The sequence below is a fragment of the Sabethes cyaneus genome, chromosome 3 (assembly GCF_943734655.1).
Source record: "Sabethes cyaneus chromosome 3, idSabCyanKW18_F2, whole genome shotgun sequence".
In the NCBI taxonomy this organism is placed as follows: domain Eukaryota; kingdom Metazoa; phylum Arthropoda; class Insecta; order Diptera; family Culicidae; genus Sabethes; species Sabethes cyaneus.
In genome coordinates this window covers 86,261,599-86,289,359 of record NC_071355.1, presented here as the reverse complement: position 1 = coordinate 86,289,359, position 27,761 = coordinate 86,261,599, and the positions used below count along the sequence as shown (strand labels likewise).

Below are 27,761 nucleotides of genomic sequence, written 5' to 3'. Positions count from 1 at the left end.
ATAGATCGCTCCGCGAGAAATAAAAAGATATTGTTTACTTTCAATAGTGGTTTACACACGTTTTACGAGCAACATAATGATGAATTCAATGGGAATGCACATGCAGCAAGGAGGTGTAGTGCCTGGTGGCCCCGGCGGCTCTGTGGGTATTGCCGGTCCTGTAGGAGTTTCTTCCGTAATGATGCAGTCCCCGCAGATGCAGCAACAACAACAGCAGGTAGCTCAACAGCAACAGCAGCAACAACAACAGCACCAAGCACAGGCCCAACAGCAGCAACAACAGGCTCAGCAAACCGAGAAGGTGGACAATATTTCCAAGGTAAAAGGATTGGTTGTACCTTTACGGGATGCTTTATCAACGACCATCAAGACCGCTGCCCAGCTCCTACAGCAAAATAATCTGAACGATGTTGGAACGTAAGACCGTCTTCCGTTGCTTCGATACAAACGGTTCCTTTAAAATAGTTATATTTTAGGAAAGGTAGTGATATGAACACCAGCACGCCAAGGTTCGATAAGCATTTAGAGGAATTCTACTCCATTTGTGATCAAATTGAACTAAATCTGGTAAGTAGATGTAATAAGTAACTATTTATTGTTTTTATGCAATGACAAATCGAAATTCTGCACACCAGCAATTTTTTGTGTGTTGTCCCTTGTTGGTTCATCTTGCCAAACCAGCAATTCAAATCGTTTCTAAAGACCTGAGACATTTGTTTTAGAAAAAGACGTTTATAAACTAGTATCCCACAGTTGACCTCGAGGTACCACCTATCACTGGTCTAACAAGCTAAGCTAGTCGTTCTTTTGAATCTCGATTAGCAAACGCTATCAGACTCCATAAGATCATAGTATTAGCCCTGCAGTTATCCTATACTTAAGGCCAAGGCAGCGCTAACATCAAACGGCATTGGTGCGAACGAGAAAGATAGCATTTGGAAAATCTTGATTATTTCTTAAATAACGCTACAAAATAGTTTTTCGAATACATCATTCTGTGTAAAACCTGTATCTGATATGATATGTCACTACAGTAGAGTATTCAAAACCATTTAATAAAAGCGCACTCCCATTGAAAGTTTTGCTTCCTCTTTCTTCTCTCTCTAGTGCGCAGGCTTGGCCTTAAACAGCTGGCTACAAAGTCTGTCGAATTGAAATCAGAACGGGTTATGGAACATTGGCGACCAAGTTCGCTTTTTCACGTCTATCAACCAAATAGGGCACGGGAGGATATTTTCGGCCACTGGGGGCGATCAACGGCGAATAAACAGCCTAACTACCATAGTCCAGTAGTTATCTAAGCGAGTGCATTAAGCACAATAGCCCCTCCCTGAAGTAATACCGATAAGGTGGTGCCAGGGGGGATTGAGGTTGGAGACTCGAGTAGGGTTTTAGTGGGTCGGGATCCTTACGCCCCATTAGGGGGGTCGGGATACCTAAACCCCACTCCCTGAGTTATCTTCTCAGGTGTCTGATAGTACCGTATCTTCTAAGGCGCTTAGCAGATTTCCCAACTAGTAAAAAAGAGGGTATTTTCGGCCCGTTAAGCGATGGCCTCTATTTTTTAGGCCTATGGGCTAGTTCTAGTGACAGAACAGGTGGTTTTGACGTTCTTTGAATAAAAAATAGTAGATTACTTACAGTCTTGAGAAAATAGTTATAACATGTTAAAATTGTATGTCGGTAAAATATTTTTATTGGCGAAAGAAAAGGCAAATAGGCTGAATTTAGAAACCTGCTGAAAATACCTTCCCGTACCCTACCTAGGTTTTCTAAGCCAAAATAAGATTTGAACCATTAGTTTTCCGCCGCTGGGCCCGCCAGTATATAGGTATTAGGCAATTTGTCGGAAAATGGATGAGAAATGAAGAAAAATTCATATTTCTCCCATTATTTTTGTTTTTATCTTATCGAAAACGCCTTAGTTTACCGGTTCATTGTTATTTTAGAAAACGGCCAAGTTATGCATGCAACAGGGTGCATCATCGCAGCAATATCTTCCCATACCGGTAGCGCCAACTCAGCCGAATCCAGCGGAAACGAACGCACTGTCCTACAGCCAATACCTGGATGTAGTAAAAATTCAAATTGGCTACGCAAAAGATATACATGACACACTTATTTGTGCAGCACAAAATATTTCACCTAGCGAATGATAGAAAAAGGATAACAAGCTTTCGGATTGAATGTCAGCGAAGAATGAGGTGTGATTTATTTTTATTAAATATGGCCACTAGAACTATATACGTTTTGAATAAATTAGTGTAAGTTAATAGATTCAAGTTTCATTTTTCATTTTCACTGTAAGCAGCGTTTTCTATTCCTTGCCTTTTAGAATCAGAATTTGAGATAAACATTCCTTTTTGTGTTTTTTGTTGCCCACTGATCCGCTCAATGTGGATATCCGTCAGTTTTCTTTTATTATCAGAGAAGTATATCTCGATATCTTCCAAGGTTCTTTTCTCTGTCTCGGGTAAGAAAAAGTACACAAACAGAGCACCAATACTTCCACAAATACCGTAAAATAATATCACACCAGGCAAAGAAAATGTACTTTCTAGATTAAAGTATGTTTTAGTTGTTACGAATGTCATGACATAATTGAGAGCAGCAGTAATTCCGCAGGCTAGACTCCGATTTCTAAAAATAAACAATTATTATCTCTATGACTGCAATATGTAAAATTACTAGTTACTTGAACGGGAACACCTCGCTGAGTAGTATCCAAGGAACGGGCAGCACTCCGACGCTAGTTGCAAATGCCAACAAGAAGAACAGTAACATCGGAATATAATTCAGACCGTTGGCAGTGTTCACTTCTTTGTGCACATCGAAGGAAGTCCACCCAGCAGGGAATACATTAAAGGCATAAATAGATAACGATAAACATGAGAGAGCCGTTACAGACATTGAAAACAGCGCCAATTTGCGTTTGCCTACGAATTTGATACATATCATGCAGACGATGTTGGCCAACAGTCCCAGCAAACCAGTCGACACAGTAGCCCAATTAGCATCTAGTGGCACCCCGTATGCTTGAAAGATCTGCACTAAATATGGCCGCATACCAGTTAATCCACTCAACTGTCCAAAAGCGAACAGCAACATAACCAGCACGAAAGGCCTGAGATTCCGTTTTCGCATCAACTCTTGCAGCTTCATCCACTCGGTTGGTGGAGGATGACCACATTGCGCAGCTTGCAATTTCTGACAGGATGCGCATTTGGCTGCATTAGCACTGTACCGTTGCATCTCCTGAAATTCTTTATCCACGGCTTGCGGCGAGACCCAGCCTCGCAGCCACTGCAGAGACTTTCGAGCATCATCCGTGCGGTCCTTCGATAGTAACCACATCGGTGTTTCCGGCACGAAGCAAATGGCAATCATTGTCGCCAGTGGAATCGACACACAGATAGCGGCCGTTATGCGCCACGTGGTTATCGTTCCAAGCAGATACACAACAAAGAAGCCCAACATCACAGCTACGCCAGCGCAGGACGTGAGAATTCCGCGTATCGACGGTTGACTGAAAACGAGAAGCGAGAAAAAACAGTTTTAAATCAAATACTTCATCAGTTAATCATATCGATCGTTTCAAGAGAGCGATCTCGTGATTTTTAATGTTGTTCAATATATAATTAACTGTAAACACGTTTTCCCCATACAATAGAGGGTCATTTATGATGACTGGTACTGTATCTATTATACTGGACCATTCTACTAGTATTGAATGTCGTAAAAATACCACCCAACGTAAAAATGCAAGAGGGACGGTAATGGACAAGTCATAAGGAAATAAGTATAATCTACCTACGATAAATTACGAAGCATCTGACTGGAATCCACAGGGACAACATAGATAAGACCAATCAAGAGGTTCTACGAATGTGGCCTGAATCAGGAAAGTTACCGAGTGAATGAAATGCCGTCACGTAGGTACATTTTTCAAAACATGTAGCCCTTTAAACTGTAAATTTCAGTTGAAAAATTTGCAGCTGATGACCGAAAATATGTCTGAAAGCAGATCTTTGCAAGCCTTTAATTTTCGGAACAAAAATTTCAAAATACTATATATATAAATACTAAACTACATATTTTACCGTTACGAAAGAAGTTTTCTACACGCAGCTAAAGGCTTGGAGCTTGGAGTCTCTCCAAGTAGAGCCTGCAGCTTCTAGTTCAAACGCCTGCGCCGTTATCCGTTCGTATTCTGCCAAAATTAGTCCGCAACACCTTTCGCTTAAATACGGCAGGTAGCAGGTACACGTATGCCTTCCGAAAGCAAAGTTACATCACCAGATTTGTGCGGCGGCGTATGCTGCATGTTTGAAGCGTCTTGCGGAGAGAAGAGTAGGCCCAATTTCCAGCATGAATACGTCGTTGAATCTCCACACTCGTGTTGTCGGTGGTGACCAGAGATCCCAAATATATAAACTCATCAACTACTGGAACTGGAAGTCATGACCGTCAATTGTCACTATCCGTGGGAGGCGAATTGTTTTGTCTAGAGCCTCTTCGTACAATATATTTGGTTTTTGACGCATTGAATAATAACTTAATCCTCTATGCCTCCGTTTTCAGTCTGGCGTAGATTGTGTGTGCCGTTGCCGTCCCATGGATTCTAGTATTGATGTCGAGGCCGTCTGTGAACGCTAAAAGTTGGCTACTTTTGCTGAAAATCGTTTCTTTCGTTTCGATGCCCGCATTCCCCCCGTAGTTTCTCCTTCTCCCGAGTTCTTAAAAATGTCCAGTGGAATGTCGTTGCTAGCGGTTCGTTACCATTTTTTTTTTTTTTGAGTTTTGCTTATAGAGTATATCCTATCTGGCGGCTCTATTAGTCTTCAATTATCCAATCTCTCGCCGGATCTCTTCGAGATCGAGAACCGAAACGCCATTATCGTTTACAGGCGCTCCTAGATCAACTTGAGTTTCGCCTTCTTCTGCTATATCGCTAAGGTGCCCATCGAAGAATTGTTTCCATTTGTGAACTACATCACGCTCATTTGTGATCAGGTTTTTCTCCATGTCCATACACATATCAGGTTTCAGTGTGTATCTTTTACGATATCCCGGAATGGTTGATGGATTAATAGATTGCGGTTTTATCCCCTTTTAGTACCGCGGTTGCGACTTTATTGATAGCTCCACCCGTCTTTTAGGTACCTAACTCGACATGGAAAGGTAGGATTTTATCTAGTAGGCGCGCATAATTCTTAATAACTTAAGGATTGTCTCATTGCCGGGTCACTTTGTGGATATCTGTACAGGAAAACCGCTTCTAATCGGGCCTCGTTATGCTGCAAAATTGATGCAGCGTTGACCGTTATCGCTCGTGTTGGTGTGTAGATACACATCCTCTCATTGATCGCCTTCCAATCCTCCATTCCGCCCATTAGTACAAAACCCTTTCCCCGCTTATTAATTACTCCACCACTCTGGTGCTGCCACGGATCCTCCACGAGTGTTGCTCGTACTCGTGTGGTCTAATTTTCCGAACACGCGCGTTCAGAGGTGAACGGTTAAAATATAAAACACGACCCGTATATTAGCAAATTAAAACTTAATTTTATTAGACGCTAACGTGGTTCAAATGTGTGTCTCATTCTCTTGTAACGGAACAGGAATGTCCTGTGGTCAGCACTGGCGAGCATCAACTGATGACAACTGTCACTGTGACCAGAGAGCTTGGCCGTAACGATGTTACGAATGTCGACGTCTCCGACAGTAGCGATGTAGGGATGTCCACGTCTCCAACAATGAGCATCTCTGTCGGACTCCCTTTCTTATTTTTTCATGAATGGCCGTGAGTGTTTGCGAGTGTGTATTTAGCTATCAGCCAAAGTCGTCGCTCTCGCTCGTCAATGCGAACCCGAGCAGTTGATATCGATTGATCGCCAGGCCCGCACTCTTACCCGCGTGCGTAAGCGAGGGCATCAGATGATGAAGAAAAGAAGAAGTAAAGCACAATCTGTAGCCATACATCCAAGTGTGACGCTCGCGGGCGGTTGGCAGCTCAGAAGTTGTTGGCTGCGTGAGCAGGTTGTGCAGAAAGACGATACGAGGCTGTGCGCTCACGAGTATGTAGGTTGCAGGTCATACTCGCTCGCGTGAAAGTGGAAATTTTTTGCTACTCGTTCGATTTGTAACATTGTTCTCCACACCTTTTCGCCTTTGCGACAGATGTGCAGTGCCACGTTAACCGCTCAGTTAACTTCGAGGTGCGATTGTGAGGATCGTGCTGCTCGAGCCACAGATGCTGATAGCTTCGAGGTACGATGCCAGTCGTCGTGCGTACGAATCTAGGCTGGGCGGTGCTGCTAGAGTCCGTAGGATCGTTGCACAAGCTCCGCAATTGTTCTGTACTGCTAACCTAAAATACAACCGTTTACTTGGTTGAGGGGACATGGAAACAAGCGCTCTAGGCTAACAAGATTATTCCTCGTTACTACACTCAGCATTCGTATGAGTGCCTCCTTCCCTATCAAACCTTAGTTTCCTCCGACGTTGGGTACCCAATCTCCTCTAAGGTTGCTCGGCCTCGACTAGTAGTGTAGTAAATCAAACTAAGCAATAATTAGTACAGTGACAGATTAGAATTCAATTTAAACTGTTGATTTGCAGTTTATAATTGGCGATTGTCGAGTAAACTGTATTAGGTTAGTGAATTAAGGGCGCTCAAAACTGGTATTTTAAAAAACGATAAAAGTTTTTAGTACTTCATGCTTCAAACTTAGAAAATAACTTTCAACTTACCATATCTCACCAACATAAGTAACAATAGGGGCCTCCATAAAACCTACGCCCAAACCAAGCAGCACAGCTGCGGTATACATTTCCTCCAGCGATCCAGCAAAATGTAACATCAACCACCCGATAATGTGGGGAATGTTCACCAGAATCATTGAGCGCTTCCGTCCTAATGGTTCTAAGACAATCCCTGATAGAACACTACCAATCGGTTGACAAATATAAGCTACGCTACCTGTGTAATTGAATAAAAATAATTAGGTTTAACTTGCTTAGTGAGCTGGTTAACGAGTACTTACCAAACCAGGAAGCCTGTGCCGGTGTGAAGTAGAGAAACTCATCGGGAGCTCGATTTTTCAATCCTCGCAGGGCAGGAATCACAATGGTGGGAAACGCCACAGCCATCCCTAAATCCAACAGGAGAAAGTTTTTGGCTGTGCTAGCCAAAATCTGGGGCAAAACGGTGCGAAATTTTCCCGCTTCTGGTTTCGGGTTCTCCTCTCCACTCGGCAGGATACCATTCTTAATTTCAACAGCATTTCCATTCACACTGGGACTATCCGGGTTGATGGTGTACACCGATTTACTATAAAACAGCTTAATTATTTTTCATATAAAATTTTTCCACACCAAATCTACTAACCCCATGCCGAAGCTGACTAATCAATAGTGCACTGGCCAGATGAGCACAAGATCTTTGAATGGTAGAGAGACAGTTGCGGCTTAGACAAAACGCATCTTTGCTGTCCGATAAGGTTATCTGCGGTACGGGAGCAAGCTAAAAACAAACTATTTAGACATAAATCATACATCATTACGAGGATTATTATGAATGAACATAAATAAGACAACGAAAATAGTGATTTCCATTTTACGCTACGATGATAACCGTAGTATTTATACCAGCTGAATCTAGAATTCAATTGGCAGACAAGTTGATTTATGAGGTACATGTCATGCTCTAACCGAGTGCATCAAGCTATAACTTATTTTATTAGCACAATTAAATAATTTAAATGGTAAGAACAATCGTGCGATCCGGTAGCTAAGTTTAAAGCTGGTAATGTATTAACATCTGAAACACTACTTGGAGTAATTGGGTCCATAGTGTGCTTGCTGATAATTTACTTTTAGTAACCTTGCTTCGAAACGAGATGAAAGAAACTTCATTAAAATAGTTGTTTTGCTTTTTATAAACAGTCTGTAGACTGATAACCTATAGACTGTCTCGGTAGATCTATGGTTAGCGTTTTCGGTTGGTCAGGTCTCCCGCAGCATGTAAACTATGCCACATTTATTTGTGTCAAATTGACCGTCTTAGCCCAAAAACGGTACGAAGCCTGATAATCCTCAACGTCCTCAACCCATAACCCTAATCAAACCAATAATGACATACTTCAAAATACTACAAAATCTTAAGTTTTGATTTTCATGCTAAAAAATAGCAGGATTTTTACCTACAGTAAAATTATAAAATCGATCGTATTTTTTCTAAAAAAGTATTTGTTGAAAATTGCATTAATAAAAATTTGACAAATAATATTTCTATGCAATTTTTTCTTACTCATGAAAGAGAGATATTTTTCCATTTTATTCTATTACAATTTTCCTACTCCATTTCACTTCATTTCACAAATATACTACACTCAAAAATTTGAATTTTGAATTTCGCAACACTAAATATTTACTGTTTATGTATTTTCTTATCATTTGAAGACCAACATTTCAATAGGGCCTAAGTGCAACATGCAAGCAAACCGAGTGAGGGCCCATTTTTGTATATCGGTCCAGCAAAAACTCACTTGGTTTGTTTACATGTTGGATTTCAAGCCTATTAAATTCTGACTCTTCAATTCTTATCATCGTTAAAATTCTGTTATGTTAATGCCACAGAGTTCAAAAGTGGATCCCCGTTAGGGGGTAAATAATAAAAAAAAGTTTAGTTCGAAAATTTAATAATGCTTTCCAATAATTTGTTATGAATTCCTCAGAAGTAAGAAAAATGCCTCATAAATTCTATTATTATTAGATTTGCGCACATTAGTTTGCGATTCACAAAAGTGCGAATGAACTTTTTTGAATGTGCCACAATATGTAGTGTGAGCAGGTTTTTGTTGCTCTTTTCAGATATAAATAAAATTTATAAACAAGAGAGCAAGGAATCCCCAAATGACACAATAACAAACCGGTAAGCAGCATCGAAACTGGTTTCGACGTATTTTTTTTGCGTCACTCAAGGTAAGCTGTGCTCAACATTGCTGCCATTCAAGCGTCGTCATTAAGAATCACCCACCGTAACAGTTTCAAATCGCTTTTTTATGTACCCCTATAATGAGGCAGCACTTTGCATTATTGTTTACACCAAATGCACGAGACCAAGTAAATTATGTACTTTTGGAGAGGTCAATTGTGGTTGAGAATTATCTACCAAATCGAGCTCGTTGAAAAAGCTTAGGAGGAAAGACTATACAATAGAGTGTCCCAAAATAGCACTATGTCAGAAAACCCGGGGGCTCACCCCTCAAATGATAGCTTAGGGTGTCACAACAAAACTTTTATATGACGTCAACATTGGTTGCCGCGATTTAGGGGTCGCACATTTGAGTTTTATGAAAAAATGGCATTTTTCAGGAGTTAATTCAGAAAAATATTTTTAGAAACGTTAAAGTAGGTTGAAAAAGGTACTTAACTATTTTTTTCACAATCATTGGGATCTGATACATTCATAAAAAAGTTATGGTGGCATGTCTGCAGTCATATTTGGTTACAAAAATTGATTGAATTTGGCAAAAATTATAAATTTTCGAAATTTCATTTAAATAAACGTCAAAACAGGGTATCGAACAGTATCTCAGAGTAACGTACGTATACTGTATAGATGGGAAATTTTATGACGAACAACTTTGCCGAAGAAAGTATGGACGTATCTTCAAATCTCGCTGAGGTATTCACGTTTTTCTGAAAGCGGGACCAAACATATTTTCGCAATTTTCAAATTTTAGTAGTTCCACGTGAAAAAGGTAAATGATAAAACTTGAAGTATGTCTTCTAAACGTTACCTACGTGTTGGATAGGAAGAAATATTATTATTATTCCACAGATTTTGGCACCATTTAGGCTCAAGAATCACTTTAACAAAGGGCGTATTTATTTTAATAGGTACTATGTTTGAAAAATCGTATCTCCCGAAACTAGGGTTGCTCCAAAATGATGCCTAAGCGTGAGTTGTAGAAAATTGATTTTTCAACCTGAAAAAATAAACACTGAAATTTTTTTTGACCCTTTTTGTACTATCAGTAGATGGTAGAATCAGCAAGGTGTATTCAGACAAATATTAATTCTAGTAATATTTATTCTAGTTGCTAACATGGTAATATAACGCGGATAACATATGAAAACGGCACGTTTATAATAAAAATATAAACTATATTAAACTTTTTTTTAATATCTTAAATACGGTTGCATTTAGAAGCTAATTTTTATTTTGAACACGTGTTGTCAAGCACATATGAAATTGATTTTCAAATTCAAATTACATATATGTATAACGAGAAATATAAGAATAATAATAAGAAATATAATAATAATCTTAGGTTACAAAATATTCATAAAAGTCGTTGTTCTACAAAATCCTTTGATAAATGTTGCACCATTTCAGAAAAAGTCTCAAAATGTATCCAATCACCACTATTTTTCCAAAAAAAATCGAGGTTACCATTTCCTGTATATTGTAATTTTACAGTTTTTCCTGACTTTGGAGCATAGTGAATTTTTTTTCAGTATTTATTTTTTCATGTTTAAAACTCAATTTTCAAAAACTCACGCTTAGGCTTCATTATGGAGCAAACCTAGTTTCAGGAGATACAATTTCTCAAACATAGTACCTATTGAAATAAATACGCCCTTTTTTGAAGTGATTCTTGAGCCTAAATGGTGCCAAATTTTTGGGAAGGTGCATGTTTCCTCTTATCAAAAAACGTAAGTGACGCTTAGAGTAAACAGTTCAAGTTTTTTCATTTACCTCTTTCACCTGAAACTGCTAAAATTAGAAAATGACAGAAGTGTGTTTTGTTCCGCCTTCAGAAAACGGTGAATATCTCAGCGAGATTTAAAGATACATCTTTACTTTCTTCGGCAAAGTTGTTCGTCATAAAATTTCCCATCTATACAGTATAGCTACGTGGCTCTAAGACACTGTTCGATACCCTGTTTTGACGTTTATTTAAATGAAAATTCGAAAATTTTAAATTTTTCCCAAATTCAATAAATTTTTGTAACCAAATATGACTCCAGACATGCCACCATAACTTTTTTATGAATGTATGAGATCCCAATGATTGTGAAAAAAATAGTTAGGTACCTTGTTTCATCTATTATAACATTTCTAAAAATATTTTTTTGAATTTACTCCTGAAAAATGCCATTTTTTCATAAAACTCAGATGTGCGACCCCTAAATCGCGGCAACCAATGTTGACGTCATATAAAAGTTTTGTTGTGACACCCTAAGCTATCATTTGAGGGGTGAGCCCCCAGGTTTTCTGACATAGTGCTATTTTGGGACACTCTACTATACAATCTAGACAAACTCAAGTGTTTATTCTATAATTTTTTTTATCAAATTTTCAAATTCTCAGTTAGTTTAAAAAATACTATTTGTTTTTATGTTATTTTCGGAACAGAAGTTTTCTTATGCCAACACAAATATTGGCGATTATGAGTCATTGAAAATTTCTTTATGAACCGAAACGTTATTCGAGTTCTTGTAGAACTAGGAATTAAAGAACTCCGCAGCCGCAACCTTACAGAGTCTACAGAGTGATAAGCGAATAATCATAGGTCCGAATCTTAGTAAAATCACGGCCATTCAATGTTAAATCACTTAAGCATGGGTTCAACCCCCTTATTGCCTTATTGTCTTTGTTCTGAGTTCTTATACGTTAGCCCGATGACGCTTCTTATTAAGTGTAGTGGTCACAAGAGGACCTGTTAAGCATTTACCTCAGAAATACTGGAGTAGTACCTACAAATGATCTGTCTGATCCTCAGTTTCGCATGTATGAAGACATTAGATTAATTTAGATACTTTCAATATGCGGTTGGTTCGTCTCTTATAAAGCCATCAAAAAATGGCTCGATTCGCAGGCAGCCTAAAAATTAAAGACTTTTACCGAAACAGTAATTAAGGCCTATATAGATGGGGAGAGGTGTAGCTAGCCAGACATTCATACCTGCTCGGCTGCTGTAGAGCTCTTGCATCTTCGGAACCTATCTATTAACTCTAAACTCGAATATGAAAACTCAATCCGAGGAAGCTCATTACTTTCATTAATCATGTAGTACCGAATTGGGGCAAACTCTTCAAAGTAATACAAGAACTCTTTTTCCTATCTCCACGAGGCGGGGTACTAACCGAGACGCAACGGGACCAAGGGTCGACCATCTTTGGGCCTCCGGTTATGTGCAAAAATGCCAGAATGCACTGGAAATGCAGGATAAGTTTAAACAATCTTAGGTAAGCAAGAGTGACCTCTTCCCGAAACGGTGAGTAGACTAATGGTACGGCTGCTTTCCGTCCTAGTAAAACCATGACTGGTCTCTAAGTACGTTCTAAACTCATTACCCACGTCAAAAGTGCCGATCAGGCTCTACACCCTATCTTCATGAAGCATAGTGATGCAACACATGGCCTCACTGCTTGCATAGATAACCATGTGATCATAAAGGCAACAACATATTATCAGTCGAGATAGCTGCTTAGAGTTGGAACCTAAAAATATGGACAAGTTCATCAAAGAAAATATCGCGGATTCAAAATCAAGTAAGGAAGCAAACGTTGGCAAAAAGTAGCAAAATATCGTGTTCGCCTCCAGGGCCACAGGCATTCCGAAATCGGGAGCGCAGTGCAAGAAGATGGCTCCGACGAAATCTGACACTTCCATTACTGGGGAATTCGCCTAAAAGGCGGGCGACAGCGGCAGTAGGGAGCGACAGATGTTGCTTTCGATTGCGGGTGTGGAAGTTGCGCCATCGAACTGAAACGACTTGAAGCGGAAACGGTACCCTGGCCATCTAATAACAGGCTGGAAGAGGCAAAATGGTTGATGAACGAGTACTCGTTCATCAGCTCGAGGGTCAATGTGCATTTGGACATCAAAAATCTATCGGTGGGCATCGGCTCTACCATAATAGCTACAGAGTACGATCCTGCACTGAACGAATTACGGTCCTCACTATCGGTCTTGGGCTGCCGTTCTCCAATCCCCTCGAACACCAACGGAATTTGTATCTTCCTCGACAACGCACAATTGTCGGGTACAGTGTCTGCCCCGAGATTTACGACATCTTCCTGGTTCTCCGCTGAAAATCGTTTTGGCCGCTCTTTCGTCGGGCGTTCTAGCCACGTGCCCAGCCCACCGCAGCCACCCACATATCAACACGTTAGTATACTAGAGTCTGCGCCACACTCCAAGTTCTATTTTACCACCACTCCATTTTACCAAGCACTCATCAAACAGCTTCCGTTAGCGTCCATAAATCAGAGAGCGTAAGATTTTGCGAGAGTGGACAAGTGTTCTGAGGAGCACCTGTAACCGTTGTTACAAATTGTCTTTAGTTTTTTTTAAATTGTGCTTTTCTTTAATAACTATTGTGTTTCTATGTTAGTTTCATGTTAGTAGGATTAGTTAATGTAAATAAAAATAAATGTTACTTAAGTTAGTAGGTTACACAAAAACATAAATTGTTAGCGAGTAAGGCAAGAATGGGGACATGAACCGTAACTGCACGAAAATCAGCCCTGAATTTGGGTGGGCATAGTTGAAGATAGCAGAAGGAGAAGAAAATGGTGGGTGGCAAAGAAAAGGGAATAAGGATAGAAAAACCGCCAAACGATCAGAAGTACCGCGGCGTTCGTGTGAGAAAGAAGTGAGTGGAGATAGAAGAAGTCGAAGTAAGACAAAGGAGTGTGAAACTGAAAGAGTTATTCAGGTAACTAAATCTAGTGCCCGTGCCAAAAGTGGCTTATTAATTTCAAAATGTCCTATTAGGACTTTTTTGGTGTTCTTATTGGATTTGTTAATCCGTCGTCGATCCCTCACTTCACACGAGTCGGCCTAGGCGGTGAATTCCGCCTACGCCTAACCGTAAAAGAGACCGGGTACCGACGACCCCGTTAAACCCTTGGGCCGCAGGCCCTAAGCACTAAGGAGGGACCCTTCTCGGTGAAGCCAATACAGTCTCGTCCGTGGCCCACCGATCTCGCCAAGGAAGGAAGACGCCGAATCCGTTTCCCGCCAAGCCACCCACTCCGCTCCGCCATTGCGTTTTGCTGGGACGCCAGCAAACTGCAGCAGCAGCAGTTAACAAGCTGCAAAAGCAGCATCACACCGTTTCAACGACGAAATCCATCAGCAGCGAACCCCCCGAAGATCCAGTTTAGTGTCCGGTACGTACCGCAAGTGAAAACCCTCCCCAGTTGCCAAATATGCACTACACACCCACATATACCCGATTTTTCAATAAAACCAACGCCGAACAACCTAAAAATACAATAGTGGTTGCACATTTTGTCCGCGTAGCCCCTCCGATTACCCAGTGAAAGCCGACCCGGTGATCTAAGATCCACGGTCTCTTGCTCTGTGAGCTTTCTCGGGAGTCTGTCGACCGAATAGTAATACACCAGTATTGTACGCATTTGCAAACTACGGGACTTCAACTGGTTACATAATAGGTAGAAAATCTGATTCGCGGTTACAATTAGTCGTTGTTGAACGTATAAAGAAATACCTATGAATTTCTCCACTATCTCATATCGCTCCCCATCCAGCTCCGCCTTGACACAAACAAAATTGGGCTTCCACGTTCCCTCCCAAGTAACAATTCTAAAGCCACTTGGTTTTACTTAAATTTTATAAAGGTTTTATTACGGTATTAATTATTGCCTTTGGGTTTATTGTGGTATTGCGCAATACCAAGAGGATACGAGTCCAAACACACTTATAGCTAGCTAGAAAACCATAATTAAACTGCTGATAAAGCAGCTTATATTACCCCGTTAAAACTACCTCTCTTATAAACTTACCATAAGTATCGCGTGGCAATACAAAATGGCGCACCAATCAAAATTGATCTTATCGCGGTTACTTGTCAAACCGCAATGAATCTGTTAGTTTTATAGAGCTGTTGAAACGGTAACACCCTAACCAAACAGTTTTTTTGCTGCTATTATGAAGAATACCAAAGTTCAACACCAAAATCATTTTTTTATGCGAAGTCATATTGCCATATGACCCCGTATGGCCCGTATGGTACGGGAGGGTATTCCCATCACGCTACTAATTTCGGCATACATTACCTTTTTTGGCTACACTTTCCCAAATAAGAACTTTGCCGCTATATAACAATACTGAAACGAATGTAGCACTCATAAGCTTTAATGTGTTATAACTATTTTCATAAAAATGTAAGTAATTTGCTAAATTTTATTCAATAAACATCAAAACCACTGTTTTTCCACTGGCACGTAACAAGGCTGACAAAAACCAGCAGCAGTCGCTTACGTGTATCCGCTCTTCGATGATCGCCGTCATCTGAAAAACCAAGGAGTGTGTGGAATCTCGTGACGATGGTCCCGTTTGTTCCACATTTGCTCGTTAATCGTTTCTTTGTTCTTTGCCGTGTCCTATACCAATTGATCCGTTTCATATCTCCATTTTCATTGTTGGTGGTAAAAGAAAGTTTTGGTATACTACCTTACTGGGGTCGCGATACTTACAACCCGCTGATGGGTCTGCCATCTTAGGTATAACTTGCGGGATACAGCATTTCAAACTCAGCCGCTAGCTCGAAGACAGACGCTGTATGAGTCGCCCTTCACCCGAGGAACAAGCGCTCAAGTTCGCACCTTTTAATTAGCTGCTCCAGTATGTACATGGAGTATTTCGAGGTTATGGCCATCGATCGTCATCGTTTAACTTAGATTATCGAAGATGCGCTAGGCAGTGGTTTGAGTAACTCTCAACTCTCCCCATTTTGAGTTTGAGTAAAACAGGTAACTCTCCCCATTTGATAACCCAAACGACAAATATCTACCAAAATTATATAATTGTTCGATATCTGAGACAGAAATAATCAAAAGTTCAAGTTAACCTATAATGGATCTCGGGTACAGTTACGGCGTTTATTAGCTTGTGCTTCTTATTTTCGAGGATATATGACATGAAACAGAAAGTACTAAACATACCACACAATTCAGCTTATAAAATTTCAGCTGAATTTAATGATTAATGCCTTAAAATCGACATTTTCAACAAGCTAGCGTCCATTTCATGGTTAACAATGTGAAATGTCGCCATAAGTGGACCCTCTGCATGCTGCATGGACTAGAATTCCTTCAATGGACCCGGTCGCTATCATATTGTAAACCACAAGGTCCATAAAAGAAAAACATTTTTATAAACAGAACCCAGCTTTTGGGCCCAAAAACTGCTTTCGAAATTGGGCTTTTCGACGAAAAGTTAATGACTGCTAGTTTCCCGTTAAAAAATGTGTAAAACATTTGGCTTCGAACAAAGTATCAGCGTAGCTTAAGCGTTTGAAGCAAGTTTGAAAAAGAACGGTATTAAAATCTCGATCAACTAGTTGTCGTATTTAGTAGAAAAAATGTCGATATTATTTGATAGTACTTTTCACATGTTTTGTGCCAATTCGAAAGCTACTTATTACCAAGGCGTGGAGCTTGATGTAAATAAGCCCTCATACACGAATCAGCATGATGATGATCTCCAACTTGATCGACATGCTCGCTTGTGTGTGAACCTATAGTTTGCAGAGAAAGATGTTTGGCTCGGTACTTGGCTTAGTGGAACCGGTAATCATTCTGGGCCAAGCATGTTAGTATGGGTATGACGGTCTTCAGTGTTATTTTAGCAAAGTATTCTGTAGATGTCGTCACCACCTGGAGTTATTGGGAGTGCCGGTGGACCTCAAATAGTACTGCTTTGACGTGCTGATGAAGTTATTCTATTTGGCTTTGCTAAATAACAATACTTGGAAAATAGAAGGAAAATCAACCTCAAAAATAAATCAAAATCGTTCAAAATTCGTACTTTATACATCGTTATACACGCGGATTTTAACAACAAATTATAAATTATTGTACCAGCAGTAAGTGTCCTCTAAATATTTTACATTTAGTTCCCCAGTGTTATTTGTTCGACTATAAATATAACAATGCATACATAATAATTAATACGATTTTGCTTCATAAACAAGCGTCTCTAAAGTAAGAAATGGATAGTGAATGCAGTTCATCTTTATAGCTTACTTAGCATTTTAGATGTGACCTCTTCACTAATCGCCTGGACACCGATTACGAACGACATGGAATGAATGCAATTTCCGCATGGTTATTCAGATGCAGCAATCATAATTGAAAAATAGCCGGCAGCATTCTATTTTTGTTCGTGCGGGGGTAAATTATATCTTGAATACTGAATTACCATTCACTTTCAATGCTAGGAGATTAACTAACAACCATAAATCGGAAATTGTACATAAAATTGTCTTGAAATAAATGGCAAACATTTTTAGAGCAGGACAAATAATGTTAATCCGGAGCATATGGATCACTCAGCTCAATATATCATGTTGTAAGTTCCGTTAATTGCATGGCATATGCGATTAAATTCATGATCTTTCTATCTAGTCGTATTAATTAGACCTTACTCCTCAGGTTGGTCTCAAGGTATGTTTGCCGTACGTTCAAAACCCTATGTATGCTCATATGCCATACGTTCAAAACCCTTTCAAAATAATTGTTTTGACAGTAAGAACTGCTGATTTTGTAATTAAATTGATTATTCTATATTCCTTTGATAATTGATTAAAGTCTGTTGTTTTAATAACTTTAGGGCATAACATTCAAAGAAATATACACCAAATCGACATTTGAATTCCAAACAACTCAATAAAAATTTAAGCCTTGATACTGGCATACCGATGATGTTCCTATATTAAAATGTTACTGATTTTTTTTACCTATTGAGCAAATTGCAAAGGAGAATATGAGACTCTATTAATTTATATCGGCTGCTTAGCCGGAAAAGAAACATTGCCCTAGAATTTCTGCGTTTCGTCTCCTGCCGCAGAACCGGTTCCACAACGGTTCGCTGATTTAATCAACAACAGTCTCGGGCTGTACATCAACAACTGCAGTAACTACCAGCTGTGTTTAAACGACTTTCTTGTTCCCGATCATTTGCATATCACATATTTATGCCGGCCGGCTAGAAAATGCCAGCAGAGAGAGCATGATCCGTTTTAAAGTGAACACGCATAATACAAATTGCAAAAATGCCGGCAAACAGCTGTATTTTTCTAACATATATTCTTGATCAGTTGATACTATACACTGAATTTTTGTCATTTTTTATATTACTTTCTAAAAACTACAAAATTTGTGCAAAAATACGTAAATAATCTACATTTTCATGAACGGAATATTGTGTCATGCGCTGTTTAAACATTTCTTAAGCGTTGGAACATTTGTTTAGACAGCAGAATTCTTCCAGAAGAACCTGCACAAGACGTGCATCCGTACACAAATTCATATTATAAAACACAAGAAATCTATTGATGACACCTGCTCGGAAGTTATCTGTGCCTCATGAATAAATACCGGTTTTTGCAAACGAGCTCTGCAACTCGAAACGCTTATACTTATGCGCATGCCATAAAGCCAATTTCCCAGGCATCAATAAATGGTTCTAATAGAGAACTTGAAAAATAAAGGTAACAAATGGTTGTGACTCGGCGTTTTCGCACATTATTGTTTCGTCGTGTCGTTTCCAATCAAGTCATGTTGAACGGGTTGAACGATGACGAAAACTGACGTACGACTGCCGCTACTTGCATTGAAACAGTAAACTAGAAACTGCTGTTGACCTCCAGCATCGCGGTGCACACTTATCTCGCGGCGCTACCTACTTCGAGAATAATTGATGCAGCACCTGCTTAAATATGTGAAGAGTCCTCCTCTCTCCCCAGCATGCAGTAGAACAGCCGTAGGCTCTATGATAGCGTATAGAATTGTTTCGATTAAGTCGCTTCTCACACTGCAGTGCCACCGCGGTTCGGAATGTCCGGATATGTAACTAATCAAATGATTGATCATAAGTGCCTCGACGGCTGTCATACACACATTATACAACTAATTGTATATAAATAGTAGTAGAACAACCAGTTGCAAATCGCATTAACTTGATAACAAAATGTTAACAGTTCTTTAAAGTCATCATTCATTCTGACTTCAATTGTTTTTACTTATGTGTGCTAAAATTCTGAGCAAAGTACACGAATTCCATTATTAATACGATAGTGTGAATATTGTTATTGTTACGTATGACATGTTGTTATGCCCGCCCAGTTAGCTCCGGGGTGAGATGCTGGCCTAACAAGTCAGACATTGTATGTTCGAGTCTCGACTGGGCGGTGCTGCTTGTAGAGTCAATAGAATCTTTGCACTAGCCCCGCAATTTTCCTGTACTCTAATAAACGGCTGCGAAGTCTGTCGATAAAGAAGAGTCAAGTTCTTAAGGACGTCTATGCCCATGCCCCCGTCTATGGCTTGGCTTTTTTATTGTTATTGTTAGCTCAAAACTTGCATGATGACAATCCCTGTTGAGATTTCTGATTGTTTAGTAATCGACAAAAATAACAATAGTTGCTAATCATGTAATGCAGTAGTTCCCAACTTTTTTTGGTTCGCGAACCCCTTGGCGGAATTCCGTATATTATTTAGCTGCAAGCTAAATTTTCGGTGAACCCCTGCGGGGTTTGCGAACCTCTATTTGAGAAACGCTGTGATTTAACTAACGATAAATAATTTTGCTACGCTCTTTGACCGTTGGTTATACGCTCCGTGAAGTTTATCGCATGGTAGAGACAGATGGTGTATGTACAACCTTATTTTAGATAAATGAAGTTGTGTTTATACACATTCAATTAGTTCCGGATGGGAGAAGACTAAAGAACAGTGTTGTATCTTGTATCCAATATGCATATTTACATGAAACATGCAAATGATATCGTAAACTTCTTTAATTTATTTGCCACTTTTAAATGAATGCGAAAATTTACGTTTCTAACTTAGTATTGAAGTAAAATGATTTATTTACACACGTAGTGATTTTTTATGATAAACGACTGAGGCAATAATGATTTCGCTAAGTGTTGGTATAAGGAATAACCTAGCAAACCGTGCGTTTCCAAGTCAGGGGTGGCTTATGATGATGATCACACTACAAGGTTTCCTCATTAGGTGCGTGGTTGTACCTCAGGTTAGGGATGGCGTACAATAATGACTGACCCGGAGCGGATGACTGATTTATGAAACGTTGTGTCTCGTCCTAGTAAGATGGCATGCTTAAAAACTTAGGTAGGTAATTTAGGAAATAATTCACAACAGAATGATTGGAAATAGCCCAGACAAACAAAAAGAACAACGACCTGTCGTTTCGGTCCTGTGTATGGGAACGGTGACGAGGTTTTCCACCCTGCTCCATCGGGCAAGTGCATTTAGGCAAAGCCTAAGTGGTACATTCCGTTATCGAAACATGACCTTCTGTTTTTTATACGACAAACTTTGCAGCCAGCTGTTAGAGTGCAGGACAATTGCAGGGCCAGTTGTTACTATCCTATTGGTTTTAACAGTCTCTCCCAGTCGAGATTGGAACATACGACGACTGGCTTATTAGGCCAGCGTCATACCTTGGAGCCAACTGGTAGGCAGGCATTTATCAATGCGAATTTTCGATACCTGATGCCGCTTTACATTCTAGCACTTCGGCTCCTTCGTCCGATACGCACAATGCTAATAGTAGCCCAGCGCAGAGCGCGGATATACTAGCAGGACGACTGTGGCAGCCGCATGTCTCATCGCACATCGACCAGCCCGCTGCAGTCGTGCTATTCCAACCAACGACTAGAAGCCGTCCCGGTCCTGCCTGCGGTTTCCAAAATCACCTGTTAGTAAGTTTGAAATCACTGATCCCAGCCCCATTGTTGATCCGTTCTTCGCTTCTCGCTTATAAGCTATATTACCAGAACGTTGGTGGGATGAACGCAAATGTTTCTGACTATGTACCTGCTTGCATGCGCCAACAGTCCGTGCGAGATAATTGTGTTGACTAAAACCTGGCTTGACAACCGAGCATAGATGCCATTTTCACAGATTTTTTCAGACGCATAAATATGGGACGGCTGGCAAAGGGTGAACATGTGCATTCCATAACTTCTGTTCATTAACTTCTATTCCTACTTCCACGAGGTGCCGGCTGGGGTACGCTACTTCGGTTGTCGTATGCTAACAGGAAAGGGGGCACATTGGCTCCTGCCCACTTTAAGATGGCAGCCCCATCAGCGGGATAAGGACCTTAGGTTAACAGCCTACTGTACCGGAACACAAAAAAGTTACCGAAAATGAAAGAAAAAATCTCTCTGGATTATTGGCAACGACCTTTAGCATGAAAACACGGACACGAATCGGAACATGGAATATACTGACCCTTGCCCAGCAGTGCAAGCTGGCTCAACTTGCAAGGGAAGCTAGCCGCCTGAAGCTTGAAATCCTGGGGATGAGCGAGGTCCGCTGGTCGGGTACTGGCGAACTCAGGACATCATCCGGGCAAGTCTTGCTCTACTCTGGCATACGAGGTGAAAATGCTACTCGAGAAAGAGGAGTGGGATTCCTACTGAGCCCAGGAGTACATGCGGCCCTGATGAAATGGGAACCGATAAATGAGCGAATAATCGTTGCCAGATTCAGAACACGGGTTAGGAGCCTTACAGCAATCCAGTGCTATGCGCCAACAGATGCTGCCGACCTGCAGGTGAAAGAGAGTTTTTACAGCCAGCTGAACAACGTGGTTAAGAAAATCCCGAAGGGGGACATCCAAATCCATATGGGCGACGTCAACGCGAAGATTGGCTCAAACAACGCGGACCATGGCGTCATGGGACGCCATGACCTAAGAGAGATGAGCGAAAACGGGGAGCACAGAATTCTGTGGTAATAACAGCATGGTCATTGGTGGATCACTTTTCCCCCATAGACCAGTACATAAAATCACGTGGGTCTCCCGCGACGGCCGAACAGTAAACCAAATCGACCTCATCTGCATCAGCCGGAAATGGCGAAGGAGCCTTCTTGATGTACGCAACAAACGCAGCGCTGATATTGCATCCGACCATCATCTTGTTTTCGCTGAGATACGTCTCCGCGTCGCACGTGTCCAACGACGGGTGGAGAAAGTTGGATGCCGCTACGACGTCCGCCGATTGGGGAATCCTGAGGTGAAAAGGGCCTTTGTCGAACAACTTGAATCTCGAGCCTCGGAGCTGCCACCTGGTGGAACCGTCGAAGAGCAATGCACCGGCATCAAGAACGCCTTCATCACGACCAGTGATGAAACCCTCGGCAAAGCGCGCAGCGGACGGAGGGAGTGGATCTCGAATGAAACTTGGAGGAAGATCGACGAGCGGAGAGAGGCGAAACTGGCATTAAGCTAGCGCGGACCAGATCGGCTAAGACAGCTGCCCGTCAACGATTCGCCGAACTGGAGAGGGCTGTTAAACGTGCTTGTTGGCGGGACAAGAGAGCCTGGACTATCTCCCTAGCCGAACAAGGAGAAACCGCCGCCGTCAATGGTGATATCCGTTTGTTGTACGATATTTCTCGCCGCCTTAGTGGTGCCAGGATGCATACAAAGATGCCGCTAAAGGACAGAGCTGGTCAGCTACTGACTGACCGTACAGAACAGCTTAAGCGATGGACTGAACATTTTGAATAACTCTTCCGAGTTTTAAATGCCAGAGACCAACAAAACCAGCAGCGTATGACGCCTACAGTTCGTCGAATCGCGTCAACTCGGAGGCGCCATCGCTGAATGAAATTGTAGCAGCCATCAAGAGTATGAAATCCAATAGAGCGCCAGGGATAGACTGTATTTCAGGTGAAATGCTCAAAGCTGGCCCATCTTTGTCAGCCCAGATGATGCATCAGCTTTTCAGCAATATATGGGAAACCGCAACTTTTCCGGTGGACTGGATGCAGGGCATATTGGTCAAAGTCCCTAAAAAAGGAGACCTAACTGAATGCGGTAACTGGCGTGGCATCGCGTTGCTCTGTATTACTCTCAAAGTACTCTGTAAGGTAATCCTCAACCGGATCCAGGAGAAGATCGACGCTACTCTCCGGCGGCAGCAAGCTGGATTTCGTGCTGGCCGATCATGTGTAGACCATATCACAACGCTCCGCATCATGTTGGAGCAGATCAACGAATTCCAGGACTCTCTTCTGCTGGTGTTCGTTGACTTCGAAAAGGCGTTCGACGGACTCCACCACGAAAACATCTGGGGCGCACTTAGGCGTAGAAGAGTTCCAGATAAGCTAGTCCATCTCAGTACGAGGCGTTCTCGTGCAAGGTTTTGCACGACGGCGTCTTGTCCGATCCCATTAGGGTTCAGTACTTGTGGCATGAGCAGCACGTTCTCCTCAGTGAAAGGGAGCTTTGTGCCTTGGAATCGTCTAACGATGGAGCAGCTAAATGACCTCGACCTAGCCGACGACATTGTCTTGCTCGCATAACGCCAAAACGATATGCAGAGCAAGTTAGATTACCTCTCCGAGAGCCACACGGGTCAGGAAGGCCAGGGGTGCTTTTGAAGGTCTACGAAACATTTGGCGCTCAAACCAGAGTACTCTACGTACTCAAACCCGAATCTTTAATTCAAACGTTAAATCCGTACTGCTGTATGCCTGCGAAACGTGGTGCGTCTCAGCGAAGACAACGCAAAAACTGCAGCTATTCATTAGCCGGTGCCTGCGATACATCATTATTGCCTTGTGGCCTGATAACTGGATATCCAATGAGGAACTCCATCGTCGGTGTCATCAACGGCCGATAGCCACAGAAATTCGTGAACGTAGGTGGAAGTGGATCGGACACACCTTGAGGAAAGGAGCAAACGAGGTTTGCAGAGAAGCACTCGACTGAAATCCACAAGAACAGCGTAGAAGAGGCAGACTCAGAGGCTCATGGCGACGCAGCTTAGTCAACGTCACCCGGGCTGTAGACGAGAACCTGTCCTGGTGGGTAACCGTAGGCAGTGGGGATCTGTGATTTCATCCCTTTGTTCTGCCGGATCGGCGGACATGGACCCTTAAGTGAGTAAGTAGGTAAAGCAAGTATGATGGCCGAAAACGGCAGAATACAAATTCCGGGTAATCCTATTGCGAGCAAGACGTGCAAGTATCACATCTACAATAAAGTACAGCATGGCGTCGGTTTCGTATTACAATAAAAACAAATAAACCGTGTTGTTAGATAGAGCCTGATCAATGACCGTCTATGCGTGTTGAGGATTAAGGGTAAATTCTTCAACTAGCCTGATCAATTTATAAGCGCCAACAAACGACAAACCCAATGACGTGAAGAAGGAGTTCTAGAAGCTCTTAGAAAATACATATGGAGAATACCCAAGCGATGACATAAGGGTTGTCATCGGAGATACGAATTAGAGATGGTCGGGTAGCGAAAAATTTTCTCGAAACCCGAACCCGTAACCGTACCCACCAGGACCGTACAAATACACATGTCAAATGCCCTCATGCCCTGTTACTGACAGAGAAAGGCTCTGCTCTATCACAAACGACGGCCGGTGGTTAATCAACTTCGACGCATTCAGAAGAATGTTTATCTGTAGTTCCTATTTTGCATGACGAAACATACCTGGCAACAATGGAGAACCATACGAAAGCATACTTAGAAACACTGGTTGATGGTCAACACTTTTTGGATGTCGAAGACGTGCGGTCGTTCCGGACGCAGTAAGCAAGATTCGCACCCAGCTGTCTAACGTAAGCAAATCGAAACCAATGGGGAAGATACGACTGAACATTCGACCGTAATCAGCAAAAAGATTTGCTGCAGAGTATGCACGGAAAGCTGATGAGCAGATTGGTGAACGAATCGGAGAAAACCTGAACGAGTAGCGGAACCACATCCTCAATTCAATCAAAACTGCAGTGCGAGAAGTATCGAGAACTACCACCGCAGCCATTTTCAGTGAGTGGTTTGACGCCAACGAGTGTCAGTGAGTAACTGACAAGAAGAATCGAGCCAGAGCTTACATATTAGTTGTAACTGTGACACACCAGAGCACAGAGAAATACCCGGATGCAAAAGTTGATCCATTTTCAAGAAGCTTGTTTAAAACGGTTAACGGAATCAGCAACCAGATCGTGCCAACTGACTCTGACGAGGTGGGGAACCTGATTACCGAAAGATCGTAGGTGACCAACAGCATTTTAATGGCATGTTGAACGGTAACGGGTAAACAAGATGACACTGTCAACAGAAACAGGGTAATGGTTGCGGAAGATAGAGTAGCTGAGGATCCACCATTTTGGACGATGTGAAAAAACAGTTAGTGAGCTGCAGAACGGCAAAACAGTCGGAAAGGACGGCATCCCATCTGAACTTTTGAAAGTCGCGAGCCAGTGGCTGTATTATGGTTATACTGAAGGTATGGACTCAGGAAGAACTACCTACGAACCTGATTGTCTCATGTCCCCTATTTGCACAAAGGGTTATCAAGGGTAGGCTCTACCGCATCCTGTTTCATAGACTAAGGTCGTTGCAGGAAACCTTTGTTGGCATATACCAGTGCGGTTTTCGAAAAGGACGAGGGGGCTAAATTCTTTTTACGGGGAGGTTTTGTTCCCTTTGCCCCCCCCCCTTGTTCCACCAACACACAAAAAGCTAAAGCTTTAGGATTAAACGTCTCTCTAAGATTTGTCCTTTCCTTATCGATAGACTGCACATCCGGTTGTTAGAGTACACGACAATTATGTAGCTAGTGCAATGATCATATTGACTATCATGCAAGCACCGCCTAGCGGAGATTCGAACATACGATAACTGACTTGTAAGACCCGCATTGTACCACCATAACCCAAACAATGCAATTCCTATAGTGTAACGAACAGTATATACGGAACTGCCCTTCGGGGAGTGTAATCCTGCGAAGACAGGAAAGGCGTTACAAAAACCTCGAGGCGTACACCGCAATCACCTATCAATAGCGGCCATCCTTAGAGGGGCAATACGGCATTAAGTATAACTCGGATTTCTTTTGCCTACAGATAGAGAATGCTAGACCAATAATTGGTTTGCATCTCCAGCCGACTCTGTAGTCACTGCGTTCAAATGGATGTTTAGTGTAACGGGTTACTATAAACCTTGAATTTATCGTCACATTTATTTGCTCACTCATCTATAAAATGACATTCAACAGCCAATATATCAGCTGGTTTTAAACAATATAAATAGCATTCCTTTACCAGCCATGATCCATGATACCTGTACGTTGAGGTGCTCGTAAACAAGAATTGCTCCAGGGAGTTGTTTTTGTTACTTAGAAAAGCAAACCTTTATCGATCTAATTAATAAAACTGTTTTATGTTTCAATCTCACCTTTTTTTTGCCCTTCCGGTCTTTTGAGACCACCGCGAAAAGATTAAATTAATAAATCGGGTACGAGTTCGTCATTTTTCACGCTTCGAAATCACTCATTCATGACTGAAAATGCGTGGCTATTTGTCAAATGACAAAATACAGACGCATTTCCTAGATCAACGCGATATGCGTCTAATCGAATGAAATTGTCTGGACATATGGATTCATACCGTGACTTGCATAGTCAATTTTAAGTGTAACTTACTGCAAATTATACAAATAGTAATTTTTTCTCATGAATGAGTTACATCAAGCTATATTTTTACTGCACATTAACAAAACGAAAAGTACCGGCAATTACTACGATGGCACTTTCACTCCACAGTAGAATTTACATACTAAAAATAAATACTTATAGATCAGTGTTATCAACCTGTACAGATTAATAAAAATTAAACATACAAATCTGTTAATTTTGCAAAAACGTTTTCAGCATTTTTTCAAATCTTCCGAACTTCCGAGTAAGTTATATACTTATATAGATCATTCTTTATTTAACAAAATATAGATACTGCGAAATATTTGCTCTGTTATTACATAAAATCACTAATATTTTTATCACTAAACTGCTTCGTAAAAACTATAGCTCAAGCGAAAGCAAGGTAGAATTGAAATTAAACTTTTCAACCTGCCATTTCCATACAAGTGCTAATTAATTTAATCTAACGCAATGATAGAAACAATCAAACTCGCTTAGTGACATTTCAAAGCTTCTTCGTTTTCATATTGAATACAAATTAGAAATGTGTTTTCAAGCTAATCGGAAGTGCAATACAGCGTTTAACGATACAGGTATCTAGCAGATGACATTCATTTGGCAATAACGCAAATAACTCAGCTGCACAACACATCACGCTTGCCGGGCCATTTGGAAAAAAATGAAACTCGTCTAACCTGTTATGATATTTGCGATTTGTAAGCTAGAGCGTAGACAAATTTTCAAGCTGTTTATTGTAGTAATTGAAAATGCGTAAACCGCAAACTCACCCAAGCACCTTTTTAGTCACTATTCAACCTCTAAAAAACAGCGTCCTTTATAACAACTGCCAGCACATTACACACAGTAAACTTTCAGCAACGTTCATGTGATATAATCTAATATCAATGGTTCACCTCACTGTGCACTCTTATGCGTATAATTTGCCATTTATCGTGACAATCCGCACTACCCCCGTGCTGCTCGAGCTTTCACCGAAAACGATAATTCGCATCAACAACTAAAACATATAACGCCACCCGCGCCGCTTTCCATAGATACTATGTCTCGTACTTTCGTCGCAACAAACTTGCTTCTCAGCTGCCGGCCAGACTCGTACTGTCTCGCAATACTAGCGCTGACGGCGGTTTTAACAATGGTCCTCCAATTTAGTTTATTCGCGCATAAGCACTGCCATTCAAAGATTAATGTATTTACGCGATCGAGTTCGTGCTCCAA

General features: G+C 41.3%; 2 protein-coding genes across 3 annotated transcripts; one reads left to right on the top strand and one right to left on the bottom strand.

The window, feature by feature from the left end:
- LOC128741792 (mediator of RNA polymerase II transcription subunit 29) lies at positions 1 to 2,241 on the top strand. Its single transcript, XM_053837837.1, has 3 exons — positions 1 to 417; positions 477 to 567; positions 1,950 to 2,241. The coding sequence occupies exons 1-3, from the start codon at positions 77 to 79 to the stop codon at positions 2,154 to 2,156; spliced, it is 639 nt and encodes a 212-aa protein (XP_053693812.1). The 5' UTR covers positions 1 to 76; the 3' UTR covers positions 2,157 to 2,241.
- Positions 2,198 to 27,761, bottom strand: LOC128741791 (facilitated trehalose transporter Tret1-like). Of its 2 annotated transcripts, none has more exons than XM_053837834.1 (6): positions 27,314 to 27,761; positions 7,391 to 7,536; positions 7,047 to 7,333; positions 6,754 to 6,982; positions 2,696 to 3,526; positions 2,198 to 2,640 (listed from the first exon to the last, which is right to left on the bottom strand). In XM_053837834.1, exons 2-6 carry the CDS (start codon positions 7,393 to 7,395, stop codon positions 2,286 to 2,288), a joined length of 1,707 nt encoding a protein of 568 aa, XP_053693809.1. In that variant the 5' UTR covers positions 7,396 to 7,536; positions 27,314 to 27,761; the 3' UTR covers positions 2,198 to 2,285. The 2 variants fall into 2 exon arrangements, with proteins under 2 accessions (XP_053693809.1, XP_053693810.1); XM_053837835.1 differs by having other exon boundaries at positions 7,391 to 7,525.

What these genes read in the sequence shown, in the direction of transcription:
- LOC128741792 (XM_053837837.1), top strand. Translation starts at nt 77, where the DNA reads ATGATGAATTCAATGGGAATGCACATGCAGCAAGGAGGTGTAGTGCCT. An exon ending in AATCTGAACGATGTTGGAAC is followed by an intron (nt 418 to 476) that starts GTAAGACCGTCT and finishes GTTATATTTTAG; the next exon opens with GAAAGGTAGTGATATGAACA. An exon ending in ATCAAATTGAACTAAATCTG is followed by an intron (nt 568 to 1,949) that starts GTAAGTAGATGT and finishes TTGTTATTTTAG; the next exon opens with AAAACGGCCAAGTTATGCAT.
- LOC128741791 (XM_053837834.1), bottom strand. An exon ending in GGCACAGGCTTCCTGGTTTG is followed by an intron (nt 6,983 to 7,046) that starts GTAAGTACTCGT and finishes TCAATTACACAG; the next exon opens with GTAGCGTAGCTTATATTTGT. An exon ending in AGCGAGGTGTTCCCGTTCAA is followed by an intron (nt 2,641 to 2,695) that starts GTAACTAGTAAT and finishes GTTTATTTTTAG; the next exon opens with AAATCGGAGTCTAGCCTGCG.